The following is a 20,240-nucleotide window of genomic DNA, read 5'->3' as shown; positions in this document are numbered from 1 at the left end:
CGCTCTGTTCATGTGCAGCTCCACGTATTTACTCCTGGACTCTAACCAAGCAGCTTTGCATATCTTATATCGAGCTTTGGTGCATCCTTTCAGTTCATCTGCCTAAAACAGCTTTCTTCTGATTGGCTGCCCCTCACAGACACAAGGTTTAAAACATCAGGCGTGTAAGGTTTCTGTGGTCACGGCCATATTGTGTGTCTGATGACATCAAAGGTCCAACAGCAGAATAAACTTTTTGCACATATGGGTTACATACACTCTCCATACCGTTACGGGAAACTTTGGATATATTTGAGGAGATATGGGAGACAATAGGTTAAAGTAGAATAAAGACAAACTCAAGGCCATAATATTTTTGACACATCTGAAATTTAAATGTTTGTTTTGGAAAATTGTTTCACAATTTCAAGCCCTAACCTCATTTCACTTATTTTGTTTATGGCTAATAAAAAGTGAGTGTCTGAGTATGCAGACTGAGATAAAGCTAACACCGTGCTGTTAAAGTAACGTATGACTGAATCCTGCAATAAGTGCGTCAGAGGCAGAGATCTTTGTCACTGTGATTAAAGTGCTCTGCATCAGCTCCCAAAAGGAAACGCTGCGTGTCTTCGATGCCGTCCCGCCACCTCTGTGTCGGTGGACGGGTTTCCTGTTTGAGCGTCCTCTCAGAGGTGTGGCTGCTTACCAATTCTAGCTGCATCCTCAGCTGCGAGTGAGTGATTAGCTCTTCGTCGTCTAATCACTCACCTGGACTACATTAGGATGAGCTCAGCACACAGTCAGGCTCATATTGTGACCTGTGTGTTTGCCTTTGAATCTCATTTTGCCAAACACAAACGCACCCATCTCATGTTCTCAGAAACCCTCCCACCTGCTCGCATCCCGTCACACTGTAGAGTCACCGACGACGACAGCCACAGCAAAATGTTTTACTTTGTAATTTCAAAGATGTTAGTCTGCCGTGTCAGCGATCTGCATTCAACAGCTCTGGCTTAGATAACAAAGAAATCCTACAGCAGGATCCAAACGCCTGAGAACACCTGAATTAAACTCACCTGCATTCGGAGCGGCCACTGCAACAAATCTTCTGGAAGGAGCGGTGGTTTGGCCACGCCCCTATGAAACTAATGGATTTACCTGACTCATAGAAGCTCGATTGAACCTGCAGCCGTTGCTCACCTGTTATGAGGACAAACTGCTGACTGTGCAGACCTGAGTGCAGCGTCACAGAGGCTTCATCGATGTTGGATCGAGGCTCGACTGAAGGTTTCTACAGGTAAAGGACATCAACCACATCCTTCAGAGACTTGCTCCACCCTCTGCGCCACCTCCCTGCAGACCTACACTCGCTTGTTGTGCAGTGTTGCTCCTCAGGTAACAGCCTTCTTTCCAGGCTCTTGTTGCCCAGAGTGTCTTTGATTTGGCAGCAGTGTCGTTTTCCACACGAACGAATGTTTTTGATCCACTTGAACTCCTTTTATCAACAGTGGAAATTCTCGTCTAATTTTAACATTTAACAAATGAAATCTTGTCCTTTTAAGTTAAAATGTTGTTTTAAAAGTTTATTTGGCTCCAGATTTCACCTCCTGTCCATCACTCCTGGATACTTTCTCTCGCTGGTTTACATCTTTGTGGAGGATTCTTAACCCACCAGCATAAGGAGCCTAAAACACCTTATCTAGGAAAAGCTACTTGAACCCCAAAGAAGGAAAAGGAGTGCTGACTGTCAGACTTTGCTCCAGAGTCACCTGACCCCGCTGAAAATTTATGGGTGCCCGAGCAAACTGATGAAGCTAAACATGTGTTATATGACAACAAGCTCTTTGGAAACGCGTTACATTAGGTCACCTAAAGAAATGATTGATAGGAGACTCGGTCAGTAGGTAACATCATCAGTTTGCTTTCAGGGCATATAGATAAAAACAAGACATCATCTAGTAAAAGAAAAATATATATTTATTATAATTTTATACAACTGTCAAGATCTTCACATTTCTTACTATAATAAAGTAGAATAGAATCATCTCAGAGATGCACACATGAAGAAAAACAAAGGCATGATCTGCAGTTTGTAACAAACATATTCCAGAAAATAAACTTGAATAAAGCTCTACGATGAAGTGCTGCTGCAAAGGCCAAAAGATCCACGCTAAGCCTCCCCACGCACAGATTTCTTCCACGTGTTTCTGCGCTTGCATAAAGTGGGATACACACAGTCTGCACTGAAAACTGCACATCTGACACAACAAGTGCATTTTCAAACCATTAGAAACATCTGTGACGTGTCTGCGTCAGCTTTAGCCCAAATAACACCGTTAAAATAAAAATTCATCAAGCTGGCCGAGGAGCAGGAGACACATTTAGAGTAACTGCAGTTTTTCACATTTCATGCGATTAACAGCTCAAATGATTGTTTTCATTTTCACGTCAGTGTCACAAAACACAGAAACGCTCTCACTGCAAACTGCAGCTCAGGTTAAAAGACACAAAAACAAGAAAACAGAAATCAGGTGTGACCTTCCAGAAACTAGTACTCCGGGTGGAGGACTTTCATATTTTTTGCACAGACTGGCTTTGTAATGTAAAAATAAAAATAACGATAATGTCATCTGTTATTAACAGACAGCTGGCAGCTATGGAGAGCTGCAGAGGCTGAGAGGGGAAACCACGTTCCACATTTTTGGTCTAAACCAATCAGCTGTGAGATCAGCAGAGAGAAAGGTGCTTTGTGTAATGCCCTGAAGCTGTCAGATCCTGCAGAACCTGCAGCTGCACAGTGTTCATCTAAAGCACTGTGCAGCCTCAATGCAGCAAAGAAGCATATTTGAACCCAAACCACAATCTCAGCTGAACCTCTCAGAAAGTCCTTTTTGCTTAAACTGAAAGTAAGAAGTGGGTTAAAATCACTTACTCCTCTGCCGTCCCTGAACAGCTCTTCAAAATAAGGACGTCCGGCACTAGAGTTATTAGTTGGTTCAACCCACTCTTCTCCTTCTGTGCTGGGAAACTGCACACATGTGAGGTGGAAAGTAAGGCAGACAACAGCCCCACGAAGCATCCTGCAGGACTTTATTCTGACACACTTATTTCCTCAAACTGAAATATCAGAGAGCGATGCACTAAAACACTCGGCTCAGCTGTGTGGACATCAAACCAGATTTAACTGTTCCAAGTGTTTTCTTGCTTTTTGATGAGTCACTTAGGTTCAGGTTTACTCAGATCATCATTAGTTGCAGGAGCGGCCCTACGTTCAAAGACGCGCTGAGACCGAAGGACGCCCTGCACATGCTTCTGTAGCACTAGCATCGTCTGACAGTATTTCACAGTCGGGGTGTGAATGCACTGACCCCCCTCGATGCCCTGTGGTTACTGTGGTGTGTATGAAACCAGAGCAGGCTGACAGTTACTGTGTAACGGTCACAGCTAACACAACTGAAGTGAGAAACTGCCTAACTGTGCATAGTCTCCAGTATACACGCTTCCTCTGCAGTGGCCTCTCTGACTCTACCTTCAGTATAGAGGGAGCTCAGGAGCCAGAGCTGCTCCTGCACTCATCACAGGGTTGATGGTCCTGAGTGCATAAAGAGAAGCATAAAGTGCTGCACACAGACAGACATTTACCAGATTAGATGAGAAAGTGAAGCTGAGAGCGTTGCAGGGTTTCTGTAGTGCGGCAGAACAGCTGGATATAACAGAACTCTGCATAATACTGAACATGTACTGTGATCCTGCAGCACTCACATCTGACAAATCAGCAGCTTTTCTACATGACAGGTGACACAGTAAGTGCATAAATCTCTACGTGTGCAGTGTCCAACCTTCAGCCCCAAAATCACGGCGCTGGCAACTTTGCTTAGTCCCTCATTATTAATCACCTGTTTTCCTCTCCATCCATCAGTCCTGTCTGACATTTCTCCTGCTGATGTAAATCCAGCTCCTCGCGTCTATTTTTGTCTCGTGTGGCCGTCCACTCGGGCCGGTCTCCACAGTAACCGTATCCACGTAAAAAGCACGCAGATTTTACTTCGAATGACTGCGAAGCTGTGAGAGCTGTGTGGGGGGAGGAGAGGCGCTAAGTGTTCCTCCAGATAAACAGCGTTTCTCATTTAACGCCTCTTTAACCGCTGAATATGTGACGCACCGGCAGCAGGCAAAGCTTTCCGCTGAAATTTTCCACTGCAGGTGGAAACGGTGCAGGTGGAGGAAAACACGTGCAAGTAAGTCGCTTTACTCCTCAGCTGTGAAATGAAAGCTCTCTCACAAAGAGTAAATAACGCAGACACACACAGAGCAGGCTCAGTGTGAGCGCGACTGTGTCACAGCTCAGGTCTTTACAGGTGCGCTGTGGAGTTTCTGCAGCTCCTGTTTGACCTGCACTCACAATTCCCTTTATTCCTGGTGCACAGGTGGATCACAACCTCGTTAAAATCTAGAAAGGCACTGAATACTTTCACTCTTTCTAAAAAAATAAATAAATAAGGCCTTACATGTTATCAAATTCATTCAATCAACCTTTTAAAGCACTAAATGAGTTAGCAGGATGCTCACCTGCAGCACTGTCTGAATAATGTACACTTAGTGTGCCACAGATCTTGTTTTGAACATGCATATATTTTTTAATTGACTTGAGACACTGATCATGGATCCAGCTCAACTGTCAAGTTCAGCCATCAATTAACAGAACCTTCAGATAACGTGGTGCCTATATTTTTTAACCCTGCAACCAAAAAAGGGTTTTTCTAAAGTATATTTTTGGTGATTTTAGTTTTTATTGTGTTGCAACAACAGAGAAAGGACGGGGGGAACCGTGAAAGGCCTCTGGATGGATTAAAGCCCGGGCCTCTGCAACAGCCTTAAGCCATATGATCCACCTGCTCAGCCCTGTGAGCTTTACCCACACCGGACACAGTTTGATAATATGGTGAACGTGACTGATTTATATGCAGGAATAAGAGAAACAGGCGTATATATTAGCAGGGATGTGTGACAGCGTCTGACGCTGAATTCCTCAGTGCGAGGAACGCGAAAGGCTCCATTTGAAATAAAACATGACGAACAAAACATTTAAGAATATAAATATATTTAAAATGACCTAAAGACCTATTCTAGTCATTTACTGCAGTAACATAAATTCAGCTCAGTGCGCCACAGTACTGTTATTTACAGGCACAGTCGGATCGACGCCACAGCAGCCGAACACGAGAGCGAGTGGATAAGCAGAGTAATATGGGATGGCTGAGTGTTGAATAAAAGCACTGCATGAATGTGTGCGTGACTGGGTGAATGAGGCCTGGAGCCTCTGAGTGCTCAACATGAGTAGAAAGCCCCGCCTCACTTACCGATATCGATTTATAGATGGATACTAAAGTTTGACTGTCATTTGTTTTTGCAGGACGCGCTCTGCACGTGTGTCGCTCATCTTGTGGTTTTCATCAGAGCTCAAATACAATCAAAGTTTTCTGCTGTGAAACATTTAAAGGCGCCTTGAACCCGTCGTGCATCGTCCACAAGATTCACGGAGTCTCTACATTCGGCACCGTTTGCTCCCTTTTAAATGCTGCAATATGTAACACTGTTAATCATCAGTAAACCTTTTAGTAGGAAGTCAGAGGACTTTTAAAACTGTAAGTGTTTTCCCTCCTCAGAGTCACAGAGTGAAACGTGATTGTTGAGGCAGCCTTTTCTCCTTCCTCTGCTTCCTTCTTGGAGCTTTGTTCTTAATCTGTGCTCCTCACGTTTCTACGAAACATTTCTGCAGTTTCATTGATTGTAACTCTGAAAATGTGATGTGGACACTTTTTTTCTTCGACTGGATCAAATTTTCAAAATAAATTTATTTGAAAAAGAAAAGTCTTAAATATTGTAGAAGTTCCTCTTGAAGTAGAATAACAGGCTGTTGTTTTAGAAATCCTGTGAGGAGTCACGGTTAAGAACAAAACTCATGTGAAGCATCGGACCTACAAAGACCACTGAACTAGTTTAAGGCTTTGAAATTACGACTGAACCCTTGACTGATCCATTAGTACTCAGAGTATTACAGCCGCTGTCAGGGGGAATAAAAACTGAGATTTTGAACTGGCCGAGTTTCAGGTGAACTGTCCTTCAGTCTCATCAGCTCCGTCATTTTGTAATCAAGCTTCTGTGATTTGCTTCTTTCCACCAGATATTTACTGAGGCCTACTCTTTCATTACATTAACATCACTCTTTTTCAGAACAATGTTTTTGGTTTTATTACTGAAACCAAACTCGTGTGAACAGCTGCAGTTCCTCTAACGGCCACTTGAGGCTGCCTCCAATCCCACATTAAAATGCCCAACGTCACAACATTAAAAAGCAGATTTTATGGGTGAAACTTTTTTCCCTTTAATAACTTTTTTTTTTATTAGAAATAAAACTAAAATTACTCAAAACATTCAGATTTTATTTTGAAAATCTCGGCTTTGTTTCCCCTGCAGTGGCTCTAACACTCGACCCGTACCGTACTGATTGCCCTCTGCAGCGTGCGCGCTCTTTAGCCCTCACCCTCGCCATCCTGCAGGTTGTGTTTAACCAGAAATTCTTTGATGGTTGGATGATTGTCTAGCCCCACCCACCGCTCCTCCAGATGCTGCAGAAGCTCCTCCCACTGTCGCTTGTCTTTTCCCGTCTGCCACGACAGCCGAACCATCACTCGTAACAGCGGCAACAGCAAGGGGTGTGGCCTGTCGTCATCCAGACGCGATGTCTCCAACGGTTGGAAGGGCTTATTGTCAGGTGGGAGGGGCTTATCCTCTGTGTTAGTCTGAGTTTCTGTGGGGGTGAGAACACGCAGGGCGTGGTCACAGTGATCTCGAGCCTCCTCCAGCTGGTCCACCTGCTGGAAACAGCTCGACAGTCCCACCAGGGTGAAGAACCAATGGGAGGAGGTTGGAGGAGGGGCCTGAGTCTGGTTGTCATAGAAACTTGCCCATCCCAGTTTCTGCTGCAGTCTCTTGGCATTGAGCAGAGGACCCAAGGCATCCTGGTAACGTCCCGCCCTCAACGAAACAAGACAAACTGAACAGTGAAACACTCAGTGGCAAACCGCTCAATAAATAATGAAACTCAAGAAATGCACAAGAAAATCTAATATTATCCTTACAGTACATTTAGAAATAAGCATCAAGCTAAGGAGATGTTGAGGTGCGCTGTTCTGTCCTGGACTAACAGAGTTCTGCTTAAAGCAGGATGGGCTACCTACGGCCTGCGGGCCACATCCTGGTCTTTTTAATCTGGCCTGCCGAAGATTAGCACAGAATTGCCCAAATCAGATGATAATTATGACTGCATTCATTTGACCTTGTCCTGTAATGCCTGGCGTTCCACCAGATGGCGCATTAGGCGCAGTGATTTGTGGTCTCATGCTCAGAAAAGAAAAGAAACATCGAGTGTGAGTGTTTATACTTTTTCACCTCAGTCAAAGGATGCATGTCTAGATGTGAATACAACATCAGCTGTCACATTTCCACCAAGCATGCTAATAATGCTAACAACCGGTCAATGCAAGAACGGGGTCGGCAGCTAGTTTGCAGAATCAGCAAAACATTTTTAGCCGACAAAGTGCCATCCAAGAATCAAGCACAAAGTTGTTTGCTGGCATTCAAATTAGCAAATACCAGCAAGGGCAGTTTCTCAAAGAGTGCGTCCAGGGATGTTGAACAAATTAGAAAAAAAATTAGCTTATCACGCAGGACAGTGACTCACTGTGTTGAGCCAGCTGATGAAGACTTAGCTAGTGAGCTAAACCAAAAAGCAGAGTTGTATTCTTTGGCACTGGACGAAAGTAGAGACACCGCTCAGCTTTGAATTTTAAACAATGGGAATAATGACTAGAAATGAGAATTTCTAGGAGTAGCCAAGTTGGCGGAAGGCTTTCACTTCGTTGGTCTCAGGATCTCATCTCTGCTTTTTGCAGATGATGTGGTCCTGTTGGCTTCATCAGGTGAGGGCCTCCAGCTTGCCTTGGAAAGGTTCACAGCCAAGTGTGAAGCAGTGGGAATGAGAATCAGCACCTCCAAATCTGAGGCCATGGTCCTCAGCCAGAGAAAAGGGTGGAGTGCCCACTCCGGGTCTGGGACGTGACCCTGCCCCAAGTGGAGGAATTTAAGTATCTCGGGTCTTGTTCACGAGTGATGGGAGAAGGGAGCGGGAGATCGACAGACGGATTGGTGCTGCAGCTGGAGTGATGCGGACGCTGCACCGGTCCGTCGTAGTGAAGAGGGAGCTGAGTGTAAAAGCGAAGCTCTCAATTTACCGGTTGATCTACGTCCCTACCCTCACCTATCGTCACGAGCTGTGGGTAGTGACCGAAAGAATGAGGTCGCGGATACAAGCGGTGGAAATGGGTTTCCTCCGAAGGGTGGCTGGCCTCTCCCTTAGAGATAGGGTGAGAAGTTCAGCCATCCAGGACGGGCTCAGAGTAGAGCAGCTGCTGCTCCAAGTCGAAAGGAGCCAGCTCAGGTGGTTCGGGCATCTGACAAGGATGGGCACCTCCTGGGCACCTCCTGAGCGAGGTGTTCTGGGCATGTCCCACCGGGAGGAGGCCCCGGGGCAGACCCAGGACACGCTGGAAAGATTATATCTCTCGGCTGGCCTGGGAACGCCTTGGTGTTCCCCCGGATAAGCTGGAGGAGGTGGCTGAGGAGAGGGAGGTCTGGGCTTCTCTGCTGCCCCCGCGACCCGGGCCCGGATAAGCGCAAGAAATTGGATGTATAGAATGGATGAGAATAATGACAATTTTGGGATAACGGAGGAGTTTTTGGCCTTCCTAAAGGGGAAAATGGGTGGAGAGGACCTGTACAACAGCGTGTTGGGGTCATCGAGAGGCACAAGCTACGTGGGAGTCTGACTTGTCACTGTAAGGCCTTTTTAGGCTTCTGTTTGATATGTACAGTATGCATCTGGTGCTGGCCTGTCAAATTTTCAAACGTAATGTGACCTCTTACCTGAAACGTTTGCCCACCCCTGCCTTAAGGCATACGCTAAATTTGTTCTGTATATCATTTATAGTTGTTTCTATGGTTACAGAGTTGAAAAAAAGCCAAACCTATAAACAAAAACTGAAACTCCCTGAGGAAACACTCGTCACCAAAGCATTATGCATGTACTGTATATAAAAGATGGACAGTCTGGCTCTCTTCCACAGTTACTCTATTGTCTTGTGTCTTTCCCCTCATTCCCAACCAGTCACAGCAGACGGCTGCCCCTTCTGGTTCTTCCTCTTTAAAGGGAGTTTTTCCTTCCCACTGTCACCAAGTCCTTGCTTATAGTGAGTCATCTGAATGCTGGGGTTTTCTCACTATATTTCTTTGTTGATGTGAGTGTTGTTATGATTTGGCGCTATATAAATACAATTAAATAAACCTGAATAAAACTGGATCCACATTGTTTTTAAATGGCCAGCAGGGACTGAGTCTTTTAGTTGCAAAATCTTGATATTTTCACTTGATAGTTGACGTCAGTAAACACTTTCCTGATGAATTTGTGGACTCAATTGGTTGTTTGAAGTCTAATTAAAGGAAACGGTGCTTATTTTGTAAACCACAGTCAACCATTAGAATCAAAAAGGATATTGAAGCAATGTTTGTTTCAGTGCAGCAAAGTAGTTATTGTATGAGTGTGTACTCAGTAGGGATGGCAATCGAGAACCTTTCCTAGTTGGAATTATTAGTCTACTTGCCTATCGATCCTGCTTATTGGTTCTTACATTTGCTCTGCAATCAGCTGATTTCAGTTGCTGGAGAAGGAAAATAGAAGTTTACAGCGTTGAGATGGACACAACTTTTATTTCTATTGCACAAAAGGGCAAGAGCGTAATGGTCAACTGTATCCAGGACAGAAACAACTGTATTATGCTGTTAACACAACTTCGACTCTTTGCAAGCACCTGCACAGACAGCATGCTAATGCTAAGCTAGTCAAAAACCCAGAGTGATGCAAGGCACCACGGTGAAGCGAGCCGCCGCTGAACTTCATCGTATAACAAACGGATGAGCCGTCAGGCTGCAGCCTTCGTTTCTACCTGAATCACCGTGACGATGGCTTTAAAGTCTCTTCGTGTTGGTTTTCATCTTCGTTTTGTGTTGTCGGCTTTTTGTTCATAACTAAATACATTAGGAGTTTGTGTTGGTGCGGGGGGCTGTAGCCTCAGGTTTATACTGTTAAATAGTAATTATGACACAATGTGTTTCAGGCTGTTTTACAGAGTAAACTGAAAGTAATGTTATAAATGTGATGAATTATCATCTCCCTTTAGTAACCAAGTAACGTACTGCATTACTTTAAATTAAAGTGTTATTTGTAGGGATGGGTACCGGTATCCGGTGCCATGATGGCACCTGTTCTGACATAAACGGTAGTAACCATCCAATATCCGGATGTCACACACTTTGGATTCCAGCCAATCATTTTACCTTTGCGAGCGTAGTAGGCGGGTCCAGGTACGTACGTCCTTTTAGAGCAGAGCTACAGATTAAAAATGACCAAGGCGAAGTGGTCAAAGTCTGGCTGTACTTCACAGCAAAAGATGCAAACTCAGCAGCAACAAGTGCTTTAAGCTGATACTGTGATACTGTCAAAGGAGGTAACACCTCAAATCCGATGAAACACCTGGCGACGCATAGCGTTTTGTTAAAAGCCGAGAAATGCGCCGTATTTAATAGCTTGCTGCCAGACCTCACACCGAGCACATCTACTGCGGGTGTGGTGCCTGTTATCGGACCCGGAGTTAGCAACATCCCCCATAAACACGAAGAGGAGAGTCCTGGCCCCTAACCCTGCCAGTGTAGCAGAAATGATGAGGATGATGATGCAGCAGCAGCCGTTCTTCTCTGCGTCAGGAGCTTAATGTTGTTTGTGTGTAATTTAGTTGAGTAGGCTAACCACGTTATTACATTAAAGCATGTAAGGTGAACTAGCAAACATCATCATAGCTACATGCTGCTGTCTTCTTGTTTGATGGCAGATACTCCCTTCACCCTGGCTAAAAAGGCTAAAATGACCAAAGAAAAAGTGGAAAACAGCTGAACATGAGAAGTTTTTGGACAAAGTTTGTGTTTTTTCCATTGTTTAAGCACTGCTTCCAGCCAAGAGTGATGCCATATATGCCCCATAGCTGCAGAAAAGGCTAACACTGTTATCTTTTTACAAAACAACAGCTGAACATGAGAGGTTTTTGGACCAATTTTGTGTTCTCCATTCTTTAAGCACCGTTTGAGCACCGGCACCGTTTCAAAAGTACCGGTTTGGTACTGGTATCGGATAAAACCTAACCGATACCCATCCCTAGTTATTTGTAATATGTGTAATATATTACTTTTTTGACTAGTGACCCAACACTGATCAACAAAGAGTGCATGTTGGACACATTTCCTCTAATATTTGACCACACAGCGTAATTAATTTGCGCAAACACTGTAGCTAGCTTCAGAGCACAAATTGGCGATGACTCAATAGTTTAACTCAAAGTTTTATTAATCTATTAAATACCTTCTTTGTTTTTTAGCCTGTTTCACTATCTGCGTAATAGAAACAGTATAACATTTCAGCACTGAGAGCATTTTGATCATTTCACTTTGTTCCTGTTAAGTTTTCTTACACAACACTGACATTGACGGATAAAGGTGAGGAGACAGAGGTTTATGAGAGTTACCTGATGAGCAGCTGTCCAGTCTCCAAGTCGGTTAAGTAGAAGAACTGACGGACACACAGCGCCCCCCGCAGGGCATGCAGGGAACACAGGTGAGACAGGTACTGTTCAAACGCCCGGCTCCGCTTAGCGATCGTCTCTGCTGTGAAGTTCCTCCTGAGTTTTCTTCCTGCGGAGGTTCAAACCAAACATTCATGTTTTATGAAGTTCTTACTTCCCTGTACCACTGTAACAACCACAGCATCAAGGTAAGACAGCATACATGAGGTTTACTCACGTGGGAAACAGAAACGCTCCATGTGCTCGCCGTGTTTACGGCGAAGAGTGGCATGGAGGCGCCGAAAGTCAGAGTACCGACGCGTGATGATGGCAGGAATCTTATCGCTCGCGCCAGACTGGATCACATGGATCGTGTACAGCTGGAGAGAAACGGAGAGCAGAGAGTTTGAGTCCCACGGCACATTTAAAACATCACCTGTGGATCAGAGACTATTACGTATACGTGACTCTGATCAGAGCATCCAAATCCAATCTATGGATGTGCACCAGCACTTTACACAGAGAAGATACAAGGGTCAGGGGCTCTCTGTGGCCCTGAAGCTCAAATTGCTCTGTAGGCATCTTCGTATTTCAGCAGCCTGAAGAAGGGACAAGCTGATACCTGTCGGTGTATTTGTTTGTCCTAAGACCAATAAATTAAAGGCCTTTGTCAAATCTAGAGTGCCTGGATTTGAAGCTTTTATGTCTGTTTTGGTTATTGTGTTACAGTTTTTTTCTCTTTGCCAACTCACCACATATTTTGAGGAGCCGTCCTGCACCACGCTGGCGTCGGTCACCTCGAACAACACGCTGTCCGTCTGCCATCTCACAGAGGACACAGAGCTTCCTCCACTGAGTCCGCGCAAACTCCTCCAGCTCTCCTGAAGCTGCCGAGTCAGCAGGGAGGAGGAGGAAGAGGAGGAGTGGCCCACTGGGGAAATACCCACAGGACTGGTGTCTACAAAAGACAGGTGAAAGCCAGGTCAGGTGACCAGGGAGTACAACATGTCCTGGTTTCCTCGAGTTTAGCTTCCAGTGGACTGAAGCTAAACTGCTCCCCTGCTGGAGATCAACGCTGCTGAGCTGTAACCATGGAGCTGGCTAACATATTACATTAGATTATAGTTTCTGTTAATTGGTTTCAGCTATAAAAACATCTCTAAAGCATAAGTACAACTATGAACAACATCCCCGTATGTATTAACTGCAGGCTGCTAGGTTGTGAGTTGTTGTGTGCTCCATCGCTGGGTAAACTTTTGTTACTTTCTATCGATAGCTGATAAATAAACTCTGTCACAGCCGCCCAGTCTGACTTTGCTGCTGATCATTAATCAATGTCTGCTAAGTCTTTGAACCAAACAACAGTATTGGTAAATGGCCTATATTTGTATAGCGCTTTACATATCCAGTCATCCACACACACACACACACACACACACTGGTGACGGCAGCTACATTGTAGCCACAGCTGCCCTGGGGCGCACTGACAGAGGCGAGGCTGCCGGACACTGGCGCCACCGGGCCCTCTGACCACCATCAGTAGGCAACGGGTGAAGTGTCTTGCCCAAGGACACAACGACCGAGAGGGGCTCGAACTGGCAACCTTCCGATTACAAGACGAACTCCCAACGATCGCCCCGTATTGAAGAATACTCATTCGGGTCATTCTTGTATGTAGGAATTTCAACAGATGTTGAATCAGTGCTGATCTGCACTGATTTCAATCAGATTCAGACATTAAAATGTTTTTGCTCGAGGTCCATCGAGTGAAAAGAGAGAACAGCACTTCACCCATGCTGCTGGGACCATCCTCCATCGACTCTCCCAGGAAGTCAGAGTCGCTGTCCTGTCCTGACCCTTCACCCTCGGCTCCGTCCTCCAGACCGCCGTCTGTGCCGTCGAAGCACAGCATCCCTCCGAGCCGATCGGTTACACACTCCTCATCCTCCGCCAGCTCGTCCTCCCAGCGATCCTGCTTGAACGCCTCCTCTTCCGGCCCGCCACCTTCTTCCTGCTCAGGTTCCAGCCCCTGACCATCTTTAAACAGCGAGCGCTTCAGGCGGTCCAACAGCCGAGACGCCATGATGTTGCCAGGCCACCACAGGGGGAGGAGCCTAAAGAAATAGAAGATTACAAGGTCATTTTATCTATTACTTATTAAAGCATCTTCTGATAATATTATTTTAAAGCTTCATTTGTTTTTTCATTCTAGTTTTGCACAGGTTTTCATTGCATGTAATTTGTATACATTTGCATGAACTATCTACATGCATGTAGATGTATATGTAGCATTGATAACGAAGCTGTACTTAGAAACACACTCACCTGCCACGTCATTAGGTAGGCCTGTTCAAATCACATGCCAACAAACCGATTTCAGTAAGCAGTAGAGATGGCACGATACCACTTTATGTCCGATACCAATATCATAAATTTGGATATCTGCCGATACCGATATGAATCTGATAGTGTTTTTTAATCAACAAAACTGTTTTTTAATATCTTGCTGCATTTTGTATGAGTTCATACTCAAGTTTAAATAAACAACAACACTAAAGCTTTCTGTTAAACCTGTATGTAAAAAAATACACTGCACCCAATATATTTCATAATTCAGCAATACTGATCAATCTAATAAACTTAAACCTACACCATCCTCCCTATTCTGGTATTTTAAAGAGTACTTAGCAGAAATATTAAGCAACCTAACTAGTAGGGTTCCAACTCCCAGCAAAAAATAGGGAACCACCCACCCTCCACCTCATGATGCTTAATCGACGTAAACAACTTTAATTTGATGCAGTGTGAAAAAAAAATGAAGAAATAAATTCTTTTTCAAGAATAATGAAATAGATTCAACAAATTTCTTCAACAGAACTGCAGACTGCACAGATGGTTCCCAAAGGAAAAAGTACTATAGCTTACTAGGGTATATTAGACTTAACAGTTACTATATACAGTAATGGACTTCTATATATTTTACATAAGATTAAAACTTTGGGTGTAAGATTCAGATAATTATTTATTAAAAGCTCGACATTTTAAATGAGAATAAGAAAGAAAAGTATGTCTTTGTGCCCCCTTTTCCCTGTTCATGCCCTATCGGCCCCCCTGGCTAAACTTTGCTAGATCCGCCCCTGCACAGTTACCAGCGTCAGCTACGTAGAAAAAGATCCTCGAGTAGAAAGTAATAATAAATAAATTCTAACAACAGCTGATCAAGCTTAAACGTGCTGCTGTTGTTCAGCCGCTGGTTTCCTCTTTCTGGTGCAAAGTGGGCCAAAAACAAAGAAGAGAGACGGACTCGCGACAGAAAAGCCGATCAGCTGATCATTGATCAGTTTCATGATTGAAGTAGCAGCCGGAGAGGGAGAGAGGCAGTTACGGTTATGAGCCGAGTTACACCGTGTCACAAGTTTTGTGAGGTGCTTTTTTGATATATAATGGATCGGATTACATTTTTTATTTCTCTCCGATATCCGATCCAGTAATTTACGTCAGTATCGGACCGATACCGATACGTAATATCGGCTCGGTCCATCTCTAGTAAGCAGTGATAAACTTCAAACCAAGCACGCACAAACATCTCCAAGGTTTACAATGAAACATCCAGTGAGCAGCCGCTCTGTGGAAGAATAAGCCTTGATGATGGCATCAGAGAAGGAGCACGCTGCTTTGAGCTGACAGGAAGGCAACATTAACTCAAACAACTTGTTACGAGCAGGGTCCTAGAAGAACATCTTTAAATGCACAACAGCAGCAGTGCACAAAGCGCAGATCATCTCACACCGGTTTCTTGAACATGACACTGAGTTCGCTGGACTCAAACAGCCTCCGGTCACCAGATCTCAGTCAAGTAGAACCCATTTGCTGTCATGTAATAAAGACCAAAATCTCTGAGGAATGTTTTGGTATCCCAAGTAGATTCTGTTCATCTGGACGTAGCGTTTTCAGTGGGAGTGACTTCTTCAGTCTCAACTTTTTGGGATGTCCTTGCCTGGATGAAGGTGCATCAAGACATTTGGTTATGGTATATTCTTGTCTTCTTTCTCCTTTTTTAGACTTGTAGTTTTAAGAGTCCACATCTGTGACCCACTCATAAGAACTGCAAAACAACAACACACAAAAACAAATACAGCAAAGGAGGCCCAGAACAGCTGAGCAGCTGAAACCCTGAAGCACGAATGGAAAAACATTTGAGTCCATCAGTTGGGCTCCTCGGGTCCCAAACTCTTACAGAGTGCTGTTAAAAGAAGACGAAACATGTTCTTGCTGCAATTTCATTTGACACATTGTGGCAACAAATTCCAAAAGTGCATTTATTTGACAAAAACAGCACTATTTTCTGTGTTATTTTTCTATAACACAGACTTGAATTGCTTTGCAAATCACTCTATTCTGTGTCTGGGACTGTGAATCAGCACCACAGGGAAAAATAAAATTCACTCACTTTTAGAATCCAGGTCAGGAAGAGACTGCAGACACACTGATCCACATGTGAAACAAACCCGCTGAGCTGGCTCCAGTTACAGAGCTGGCAGCTCCTCTCAATGGAAACCATGTCACACATTAATAATGCACCGATTTGCTAAGTCAGCCTGCAGCCAGGCTTTGGCCTGCTGAACTTCCTCAGGATGCCTCGCTCACCAATTCTGCATTTTCAACACATCTGATGACTCACTGCACTCTGACTGAGAACCATGGCCTTAGACTCTGAAGTACTAATTCTAATGCTACTTTCAGTAGAAGCTGGAAGTCGCTGTCTGATGAAGTCAAAAGAGCCACATCACCTACAAAACAACCAGCAGATGGACTCTGCTCATAAACAATTTGACCTCTAGTGATGAAACATTAGTGATCATAGTGGATCCATAAAGCCACAAACCCTTCCCTGTTCCAGCTGAACAGTATGATTCAAATAGTTTATCTAATCTAAAAATACTTTTTCATTTGCATTCTCCTGTGCTTGCATTACATCAACTGTAATGCATTTTATCTAAGCCATCCAGCAGGCTGCATCAGAGCGTATGGAAAATTAGACTGGTTTGTTACTTTGGTGTGTTTATCTTCATACAGAGAGAATAAAAAGTTTAGACAAGAATTGTAAAAGAAAAGTGCTAAACACAAAGTTACAGCTGAATAAAGGTTGATGGATTATAAAATGTCACATAAAAAGGATAGGCTGTGTAAACTGAGTCACATGCACTGCTAAAGACTGCATTCTGTAACATGTATATCTGGGCTGTTTGTGAAAGGAGTTTAACAAGATTTTAGGATTTATCCGTTTTGGTGTTCTTCTAAAATTATTCCAAAACCACCAAAACAAGAACAAACACCTTTAACCTGTAGAGCTGGGAGTCAGCAACTCAGCTGACAGCTGGTTGAGTGACAGCAACAGTGAATCCTGATTAACATCTGTTCGTCTGCTGCTCACTTTTCATTTTAATTGTATTTAAATTGGACTTTTATTTATTTGTTTATTGGGTGGGGGGGGCACCATCAGTTTTATTTTTAATTAATTTTTGTTTGATCAAATCTTTTTTCTACTTCTTTCATTCTTTTTGTTTGTTTTACTTTTACTATTCTTTTAGGCTGCATCTTTACGCAAAAAAAAAAAAAAGCTAAACAAACAATTATAACAATTACTATTAACAATATAAACAAGTTTGAATACGCTTTACAACTTAAGCACGAGGAAAGAGAATTTACGTGACGTCCGTGAAAGCCTCAGATAATTATTATGTAGTCAACACCAGAAACAACGTTAAATACACAAGTATGTATCAGCTGTGGACACCAGTAATAAAATGTGTATTTTGTAGAGGTGGAGGCTAACACGCACAGCAGTGTGACGTTAGCAAACCAGCTAACAGCTTTGCTTGTCGGGGGGTTCAAAGTTACTGAGCATCACACGATAAACGCGTTTAGTTAGCTCTCCGGAGGTTGGACGAACTCACCCCGCAGCTCAAGCGGAAAACTCCCACAGCTCCTGTTAATCTATCCGAGCACCGTGGATTAGACGTTTAAGTCTCCGCCCTCTAATTTGAAGCTGACATTCCTGTTTATGACTGCATCAACTGGGCTGTGGCGCTAACGGCTAACTAGCTAACAAGCTACCCCAGAAAACTTTGTTTACACTCCACGAGCTGCTCCTCCACCTCCGATTCATGAACTCCGAGCTCCGCGGGACTCACCCGCACTCCCTCCGCTCCTTTTACTCCATACCAGCTCCTCCAGAGTAAAGTTTGAAGCCCAGCGGGTCGGGATCTGGGAGTCGCACGATCCTGTCGGGGTTTGTGGGCTCCGCACACGCACACAGCTGACTAGCTGTATCCTTATTCCTGGGGCTGTCCACCCGCCGCAGCCTACAGGAGGAGGCGGCCCGGGGTTGGATATCGGGCAGCTGCCATATAAGGACATGCACTCTTCGGGTCCGACCAGCAGAGGGGGCTACATGCTCACTGAGTCGTCGCAATTAGTGAGATCAAAGCGATGGACTACCAAAAACAGATTTCTGTGTGCTTTTATGTCTAATATACTTAAAGTCGTATCATTTATGAGAGATATGTTTGCGATGTGTCTGGCAGGTTCTATATTAATTACCACCAACCTTTAATCACTTTTTGGCACAACACTGGAAGCGTTCTGTTCACAGGGGTCACAGTGCATCTATCCAGGGCTGCAGCAGCTATTTGAGCTGATAATTTAAGCTGCAAGTCCACAAGAGAGCTGAAACAGAGAGTGTGGGCAGGCAGGGTGGAGTGAGTGTCAAGGCAAGAGCAAGAGTGAAAGGGAAGTTTTAAAAGACAGTAGTGAGGCCTGTTGTGATGTGTGGTTTAGAGATGGTGGCACTGATCAAAAGACAGGAGGCTGAGGTGGAGATGTTCAGGCATTCAATGGACAAGGTTAGAATATTAGTATGTCAGAGGGACAAAGTTGGTTTGGACATGCACAGAGAGCGATAGTGGATATACTGGACAAAGGATGTTGAAGAGGAGCTGCCCGGCAGGAGGAAAAGGGGAAACCTCAGAGGGGGTTCATGGATGAGTTGATCTGCTGTAGGGAGACCTAAAAGGACCAACCAAAAGAAGAAGAACAGTACACAACAATCTGTAGAGATGAGTCTGTGGTCATATAACCGAATGAACTTCAAGCAATTATTTTCTTAATTTTTCATTCTCCTAGAATGAAGTATGAATGAAGTATACAGGACTGATAGTGACCTCCTAACCTGCTCACTAATACTGTTTTCATTCTTCCTGATGCTAAGACACACCAGAGACCAGAATAACTGTAAATGATCTCGCTATCTTGATAATTATGAAAGTTGAATGACTTGTTTCAACTTTGTGTTTATGAAACTGAATTCAAAAGTCCTACAGCAGTTTGATGGAAATAAAACAGGCAGTTTAGTAAGTCTCTAAAAGTTGGGATTCTTTGTGAAATTCTGATGTTTGATGATGACCGATGGATGAGAGACAGTGGAAGTGGCTAAAATAAGCCGGCCTGAAGGACATCGCAGAGGCTCTGACCATGGCCCCTATGCACCAGATAAACTGAGACAGGAGTCTACCACAGCACAAGCTACCACAGGATGCAAGCTGCATGCTGTGCAACAGTGACCCAGAGAGAGTCCAGCTCACAGTAGCAGGCTGTAGGATACGAGCTGAAACAGCAGACGCCGAGAGGCACAACCAAGTGGCTGGGATAGTGTGCACGAGCATCAGGGCTGCAGAAGGCCTGATAGGAGACACATCAGAAGGCAGCTGAGAAAGAATAGCAGGCTGAGGTCCTGTTGGGCAGAGAGGTGGCTGCTGGCCAACCACCACACAGTGGTGACTGACAGGGAACGGAAAGCCACAGCTGTGATAGATGTGGCAATCCCAGCAGACAGTAACATCAGAAATAAGGAGGATGGGGTAAAGGACAGGGCACTGAAGGAAGAAGTGGAGCAAACGTGTAGGAATAAAGCACAAAATGTCTCAGTGGTAATAGGAGCATTAGGAACTGTGAACCCTCGAACTGGAAGAGTGCAATAGGAACAGGATACCCACACACACCACCTCTGAGCTGAACAGCTCAGCTCACAAGTCTTTTTTCAGCGTCCTTCTTCCTGCCAGGAGTATAGGCCTGTGGCTGAGCAGCCTGATTGGAGGGCAGCAGTAGAGTTTCTGCAGCCCTCTCTGGACTCACAGCTCTGCTCCCACAGATCCTCTGCCTCTACCCAGAATTCAGCCTGAAGCCACGAGCTCCCAGCCAGCTGAGCTCATGCTAGCTGCCATCAGGTGAGTGTGGCTCTGGTGGAGTAACAGGAAATAATTGTGTTGCTCAACATTTTCTCACAGCTATTATACTCCAGTGTGAACACAACCGAGAAGCCATGGGATTTCATCATCACACATGATCAGTCACACCTTTTAAACTACTGTGGAGCATGTGATGAGGAAATACTCAAAGGTGGTTTTGATTTTACTGTAAAAACACACTTAAATATCCAGAGATGACATTTCTAACTAATCTTAGATTCTCACTGAC

At 44.4% G+C, this 20,240-nt stretch overlaps 1 protein-coding gene across 2 annotated transcripts in view; it reads right to left on the bottom strand.

Moving 5' to 3' along the window:
• Positions 1 to 1,935: 1,935 nt before the first annotated feature.
• snx21 (sorting nexin family member 21) overlaps positions 1,936 to 20,240 on the bottom strand; it is a 39,980-nt gene continuing 21,675 nt past the window's right edge. Inside the window, exons 1-6 of one of the 2 annotated variants that reach the window (XM_085443631.1) lie at positions 17,900 to 18,094; positions 13,497 to 13,819; positions 12,458 to 12,663; positions 11,944 to 12,085; positions 11,670 to 11,835; positions 1,936 to 7,017 (exon numbers count right to left, since the gene is read on the bottom strand). In XM_085443631.1, coding sequence (XP_085299757.1) covers positions 6,513 to 7,017; positions 11,670 to 11,835; positions 11,944 to 12,085; positions 12,458 to 12,663; positions 13,497 to 13,788 — 1,311 coding nt within the window. In that variant the 5' untranslated portion in view covers positions 13,789 to 13,819; positions 17,900 to 18,094 and the 3' untranslated portion in view covers positions 1,936 to 6,512. Of the gene's footprint in view, positions 7,018 to 11,669; positions 11,836 to 11,943; positions 12,086 to 12,457; positions 12,664 to 13,496; positions 13,820 to 17,899; positions 18,095 to 20,240 lie in introns of those variants that run through there. The other variant, XM_085443632.1, reaches the window with a different exon arrangement.

This window comes from Copadichromis virginalis, linkage group LG20, assembly GCF_057382275.1.
Source record: "Copadichromis virginalis isolate Kocher_CV1m ecotype Utaka linkage group LG20, C_Virginalis_male_GT1.1, whole genome shotgun sequence".
In the NCBI taxonomy this organism is placed as follows: domain Eukaryota; kingdom Metazoa; phylum Chordata; class Actinopteri; order Cichliformes; family Cichlidae; genus Copadichromis; species Copadichromis virginalis.
This window is presented reverse-complemented; position numbering and strand designations above follow the sequence as displayed.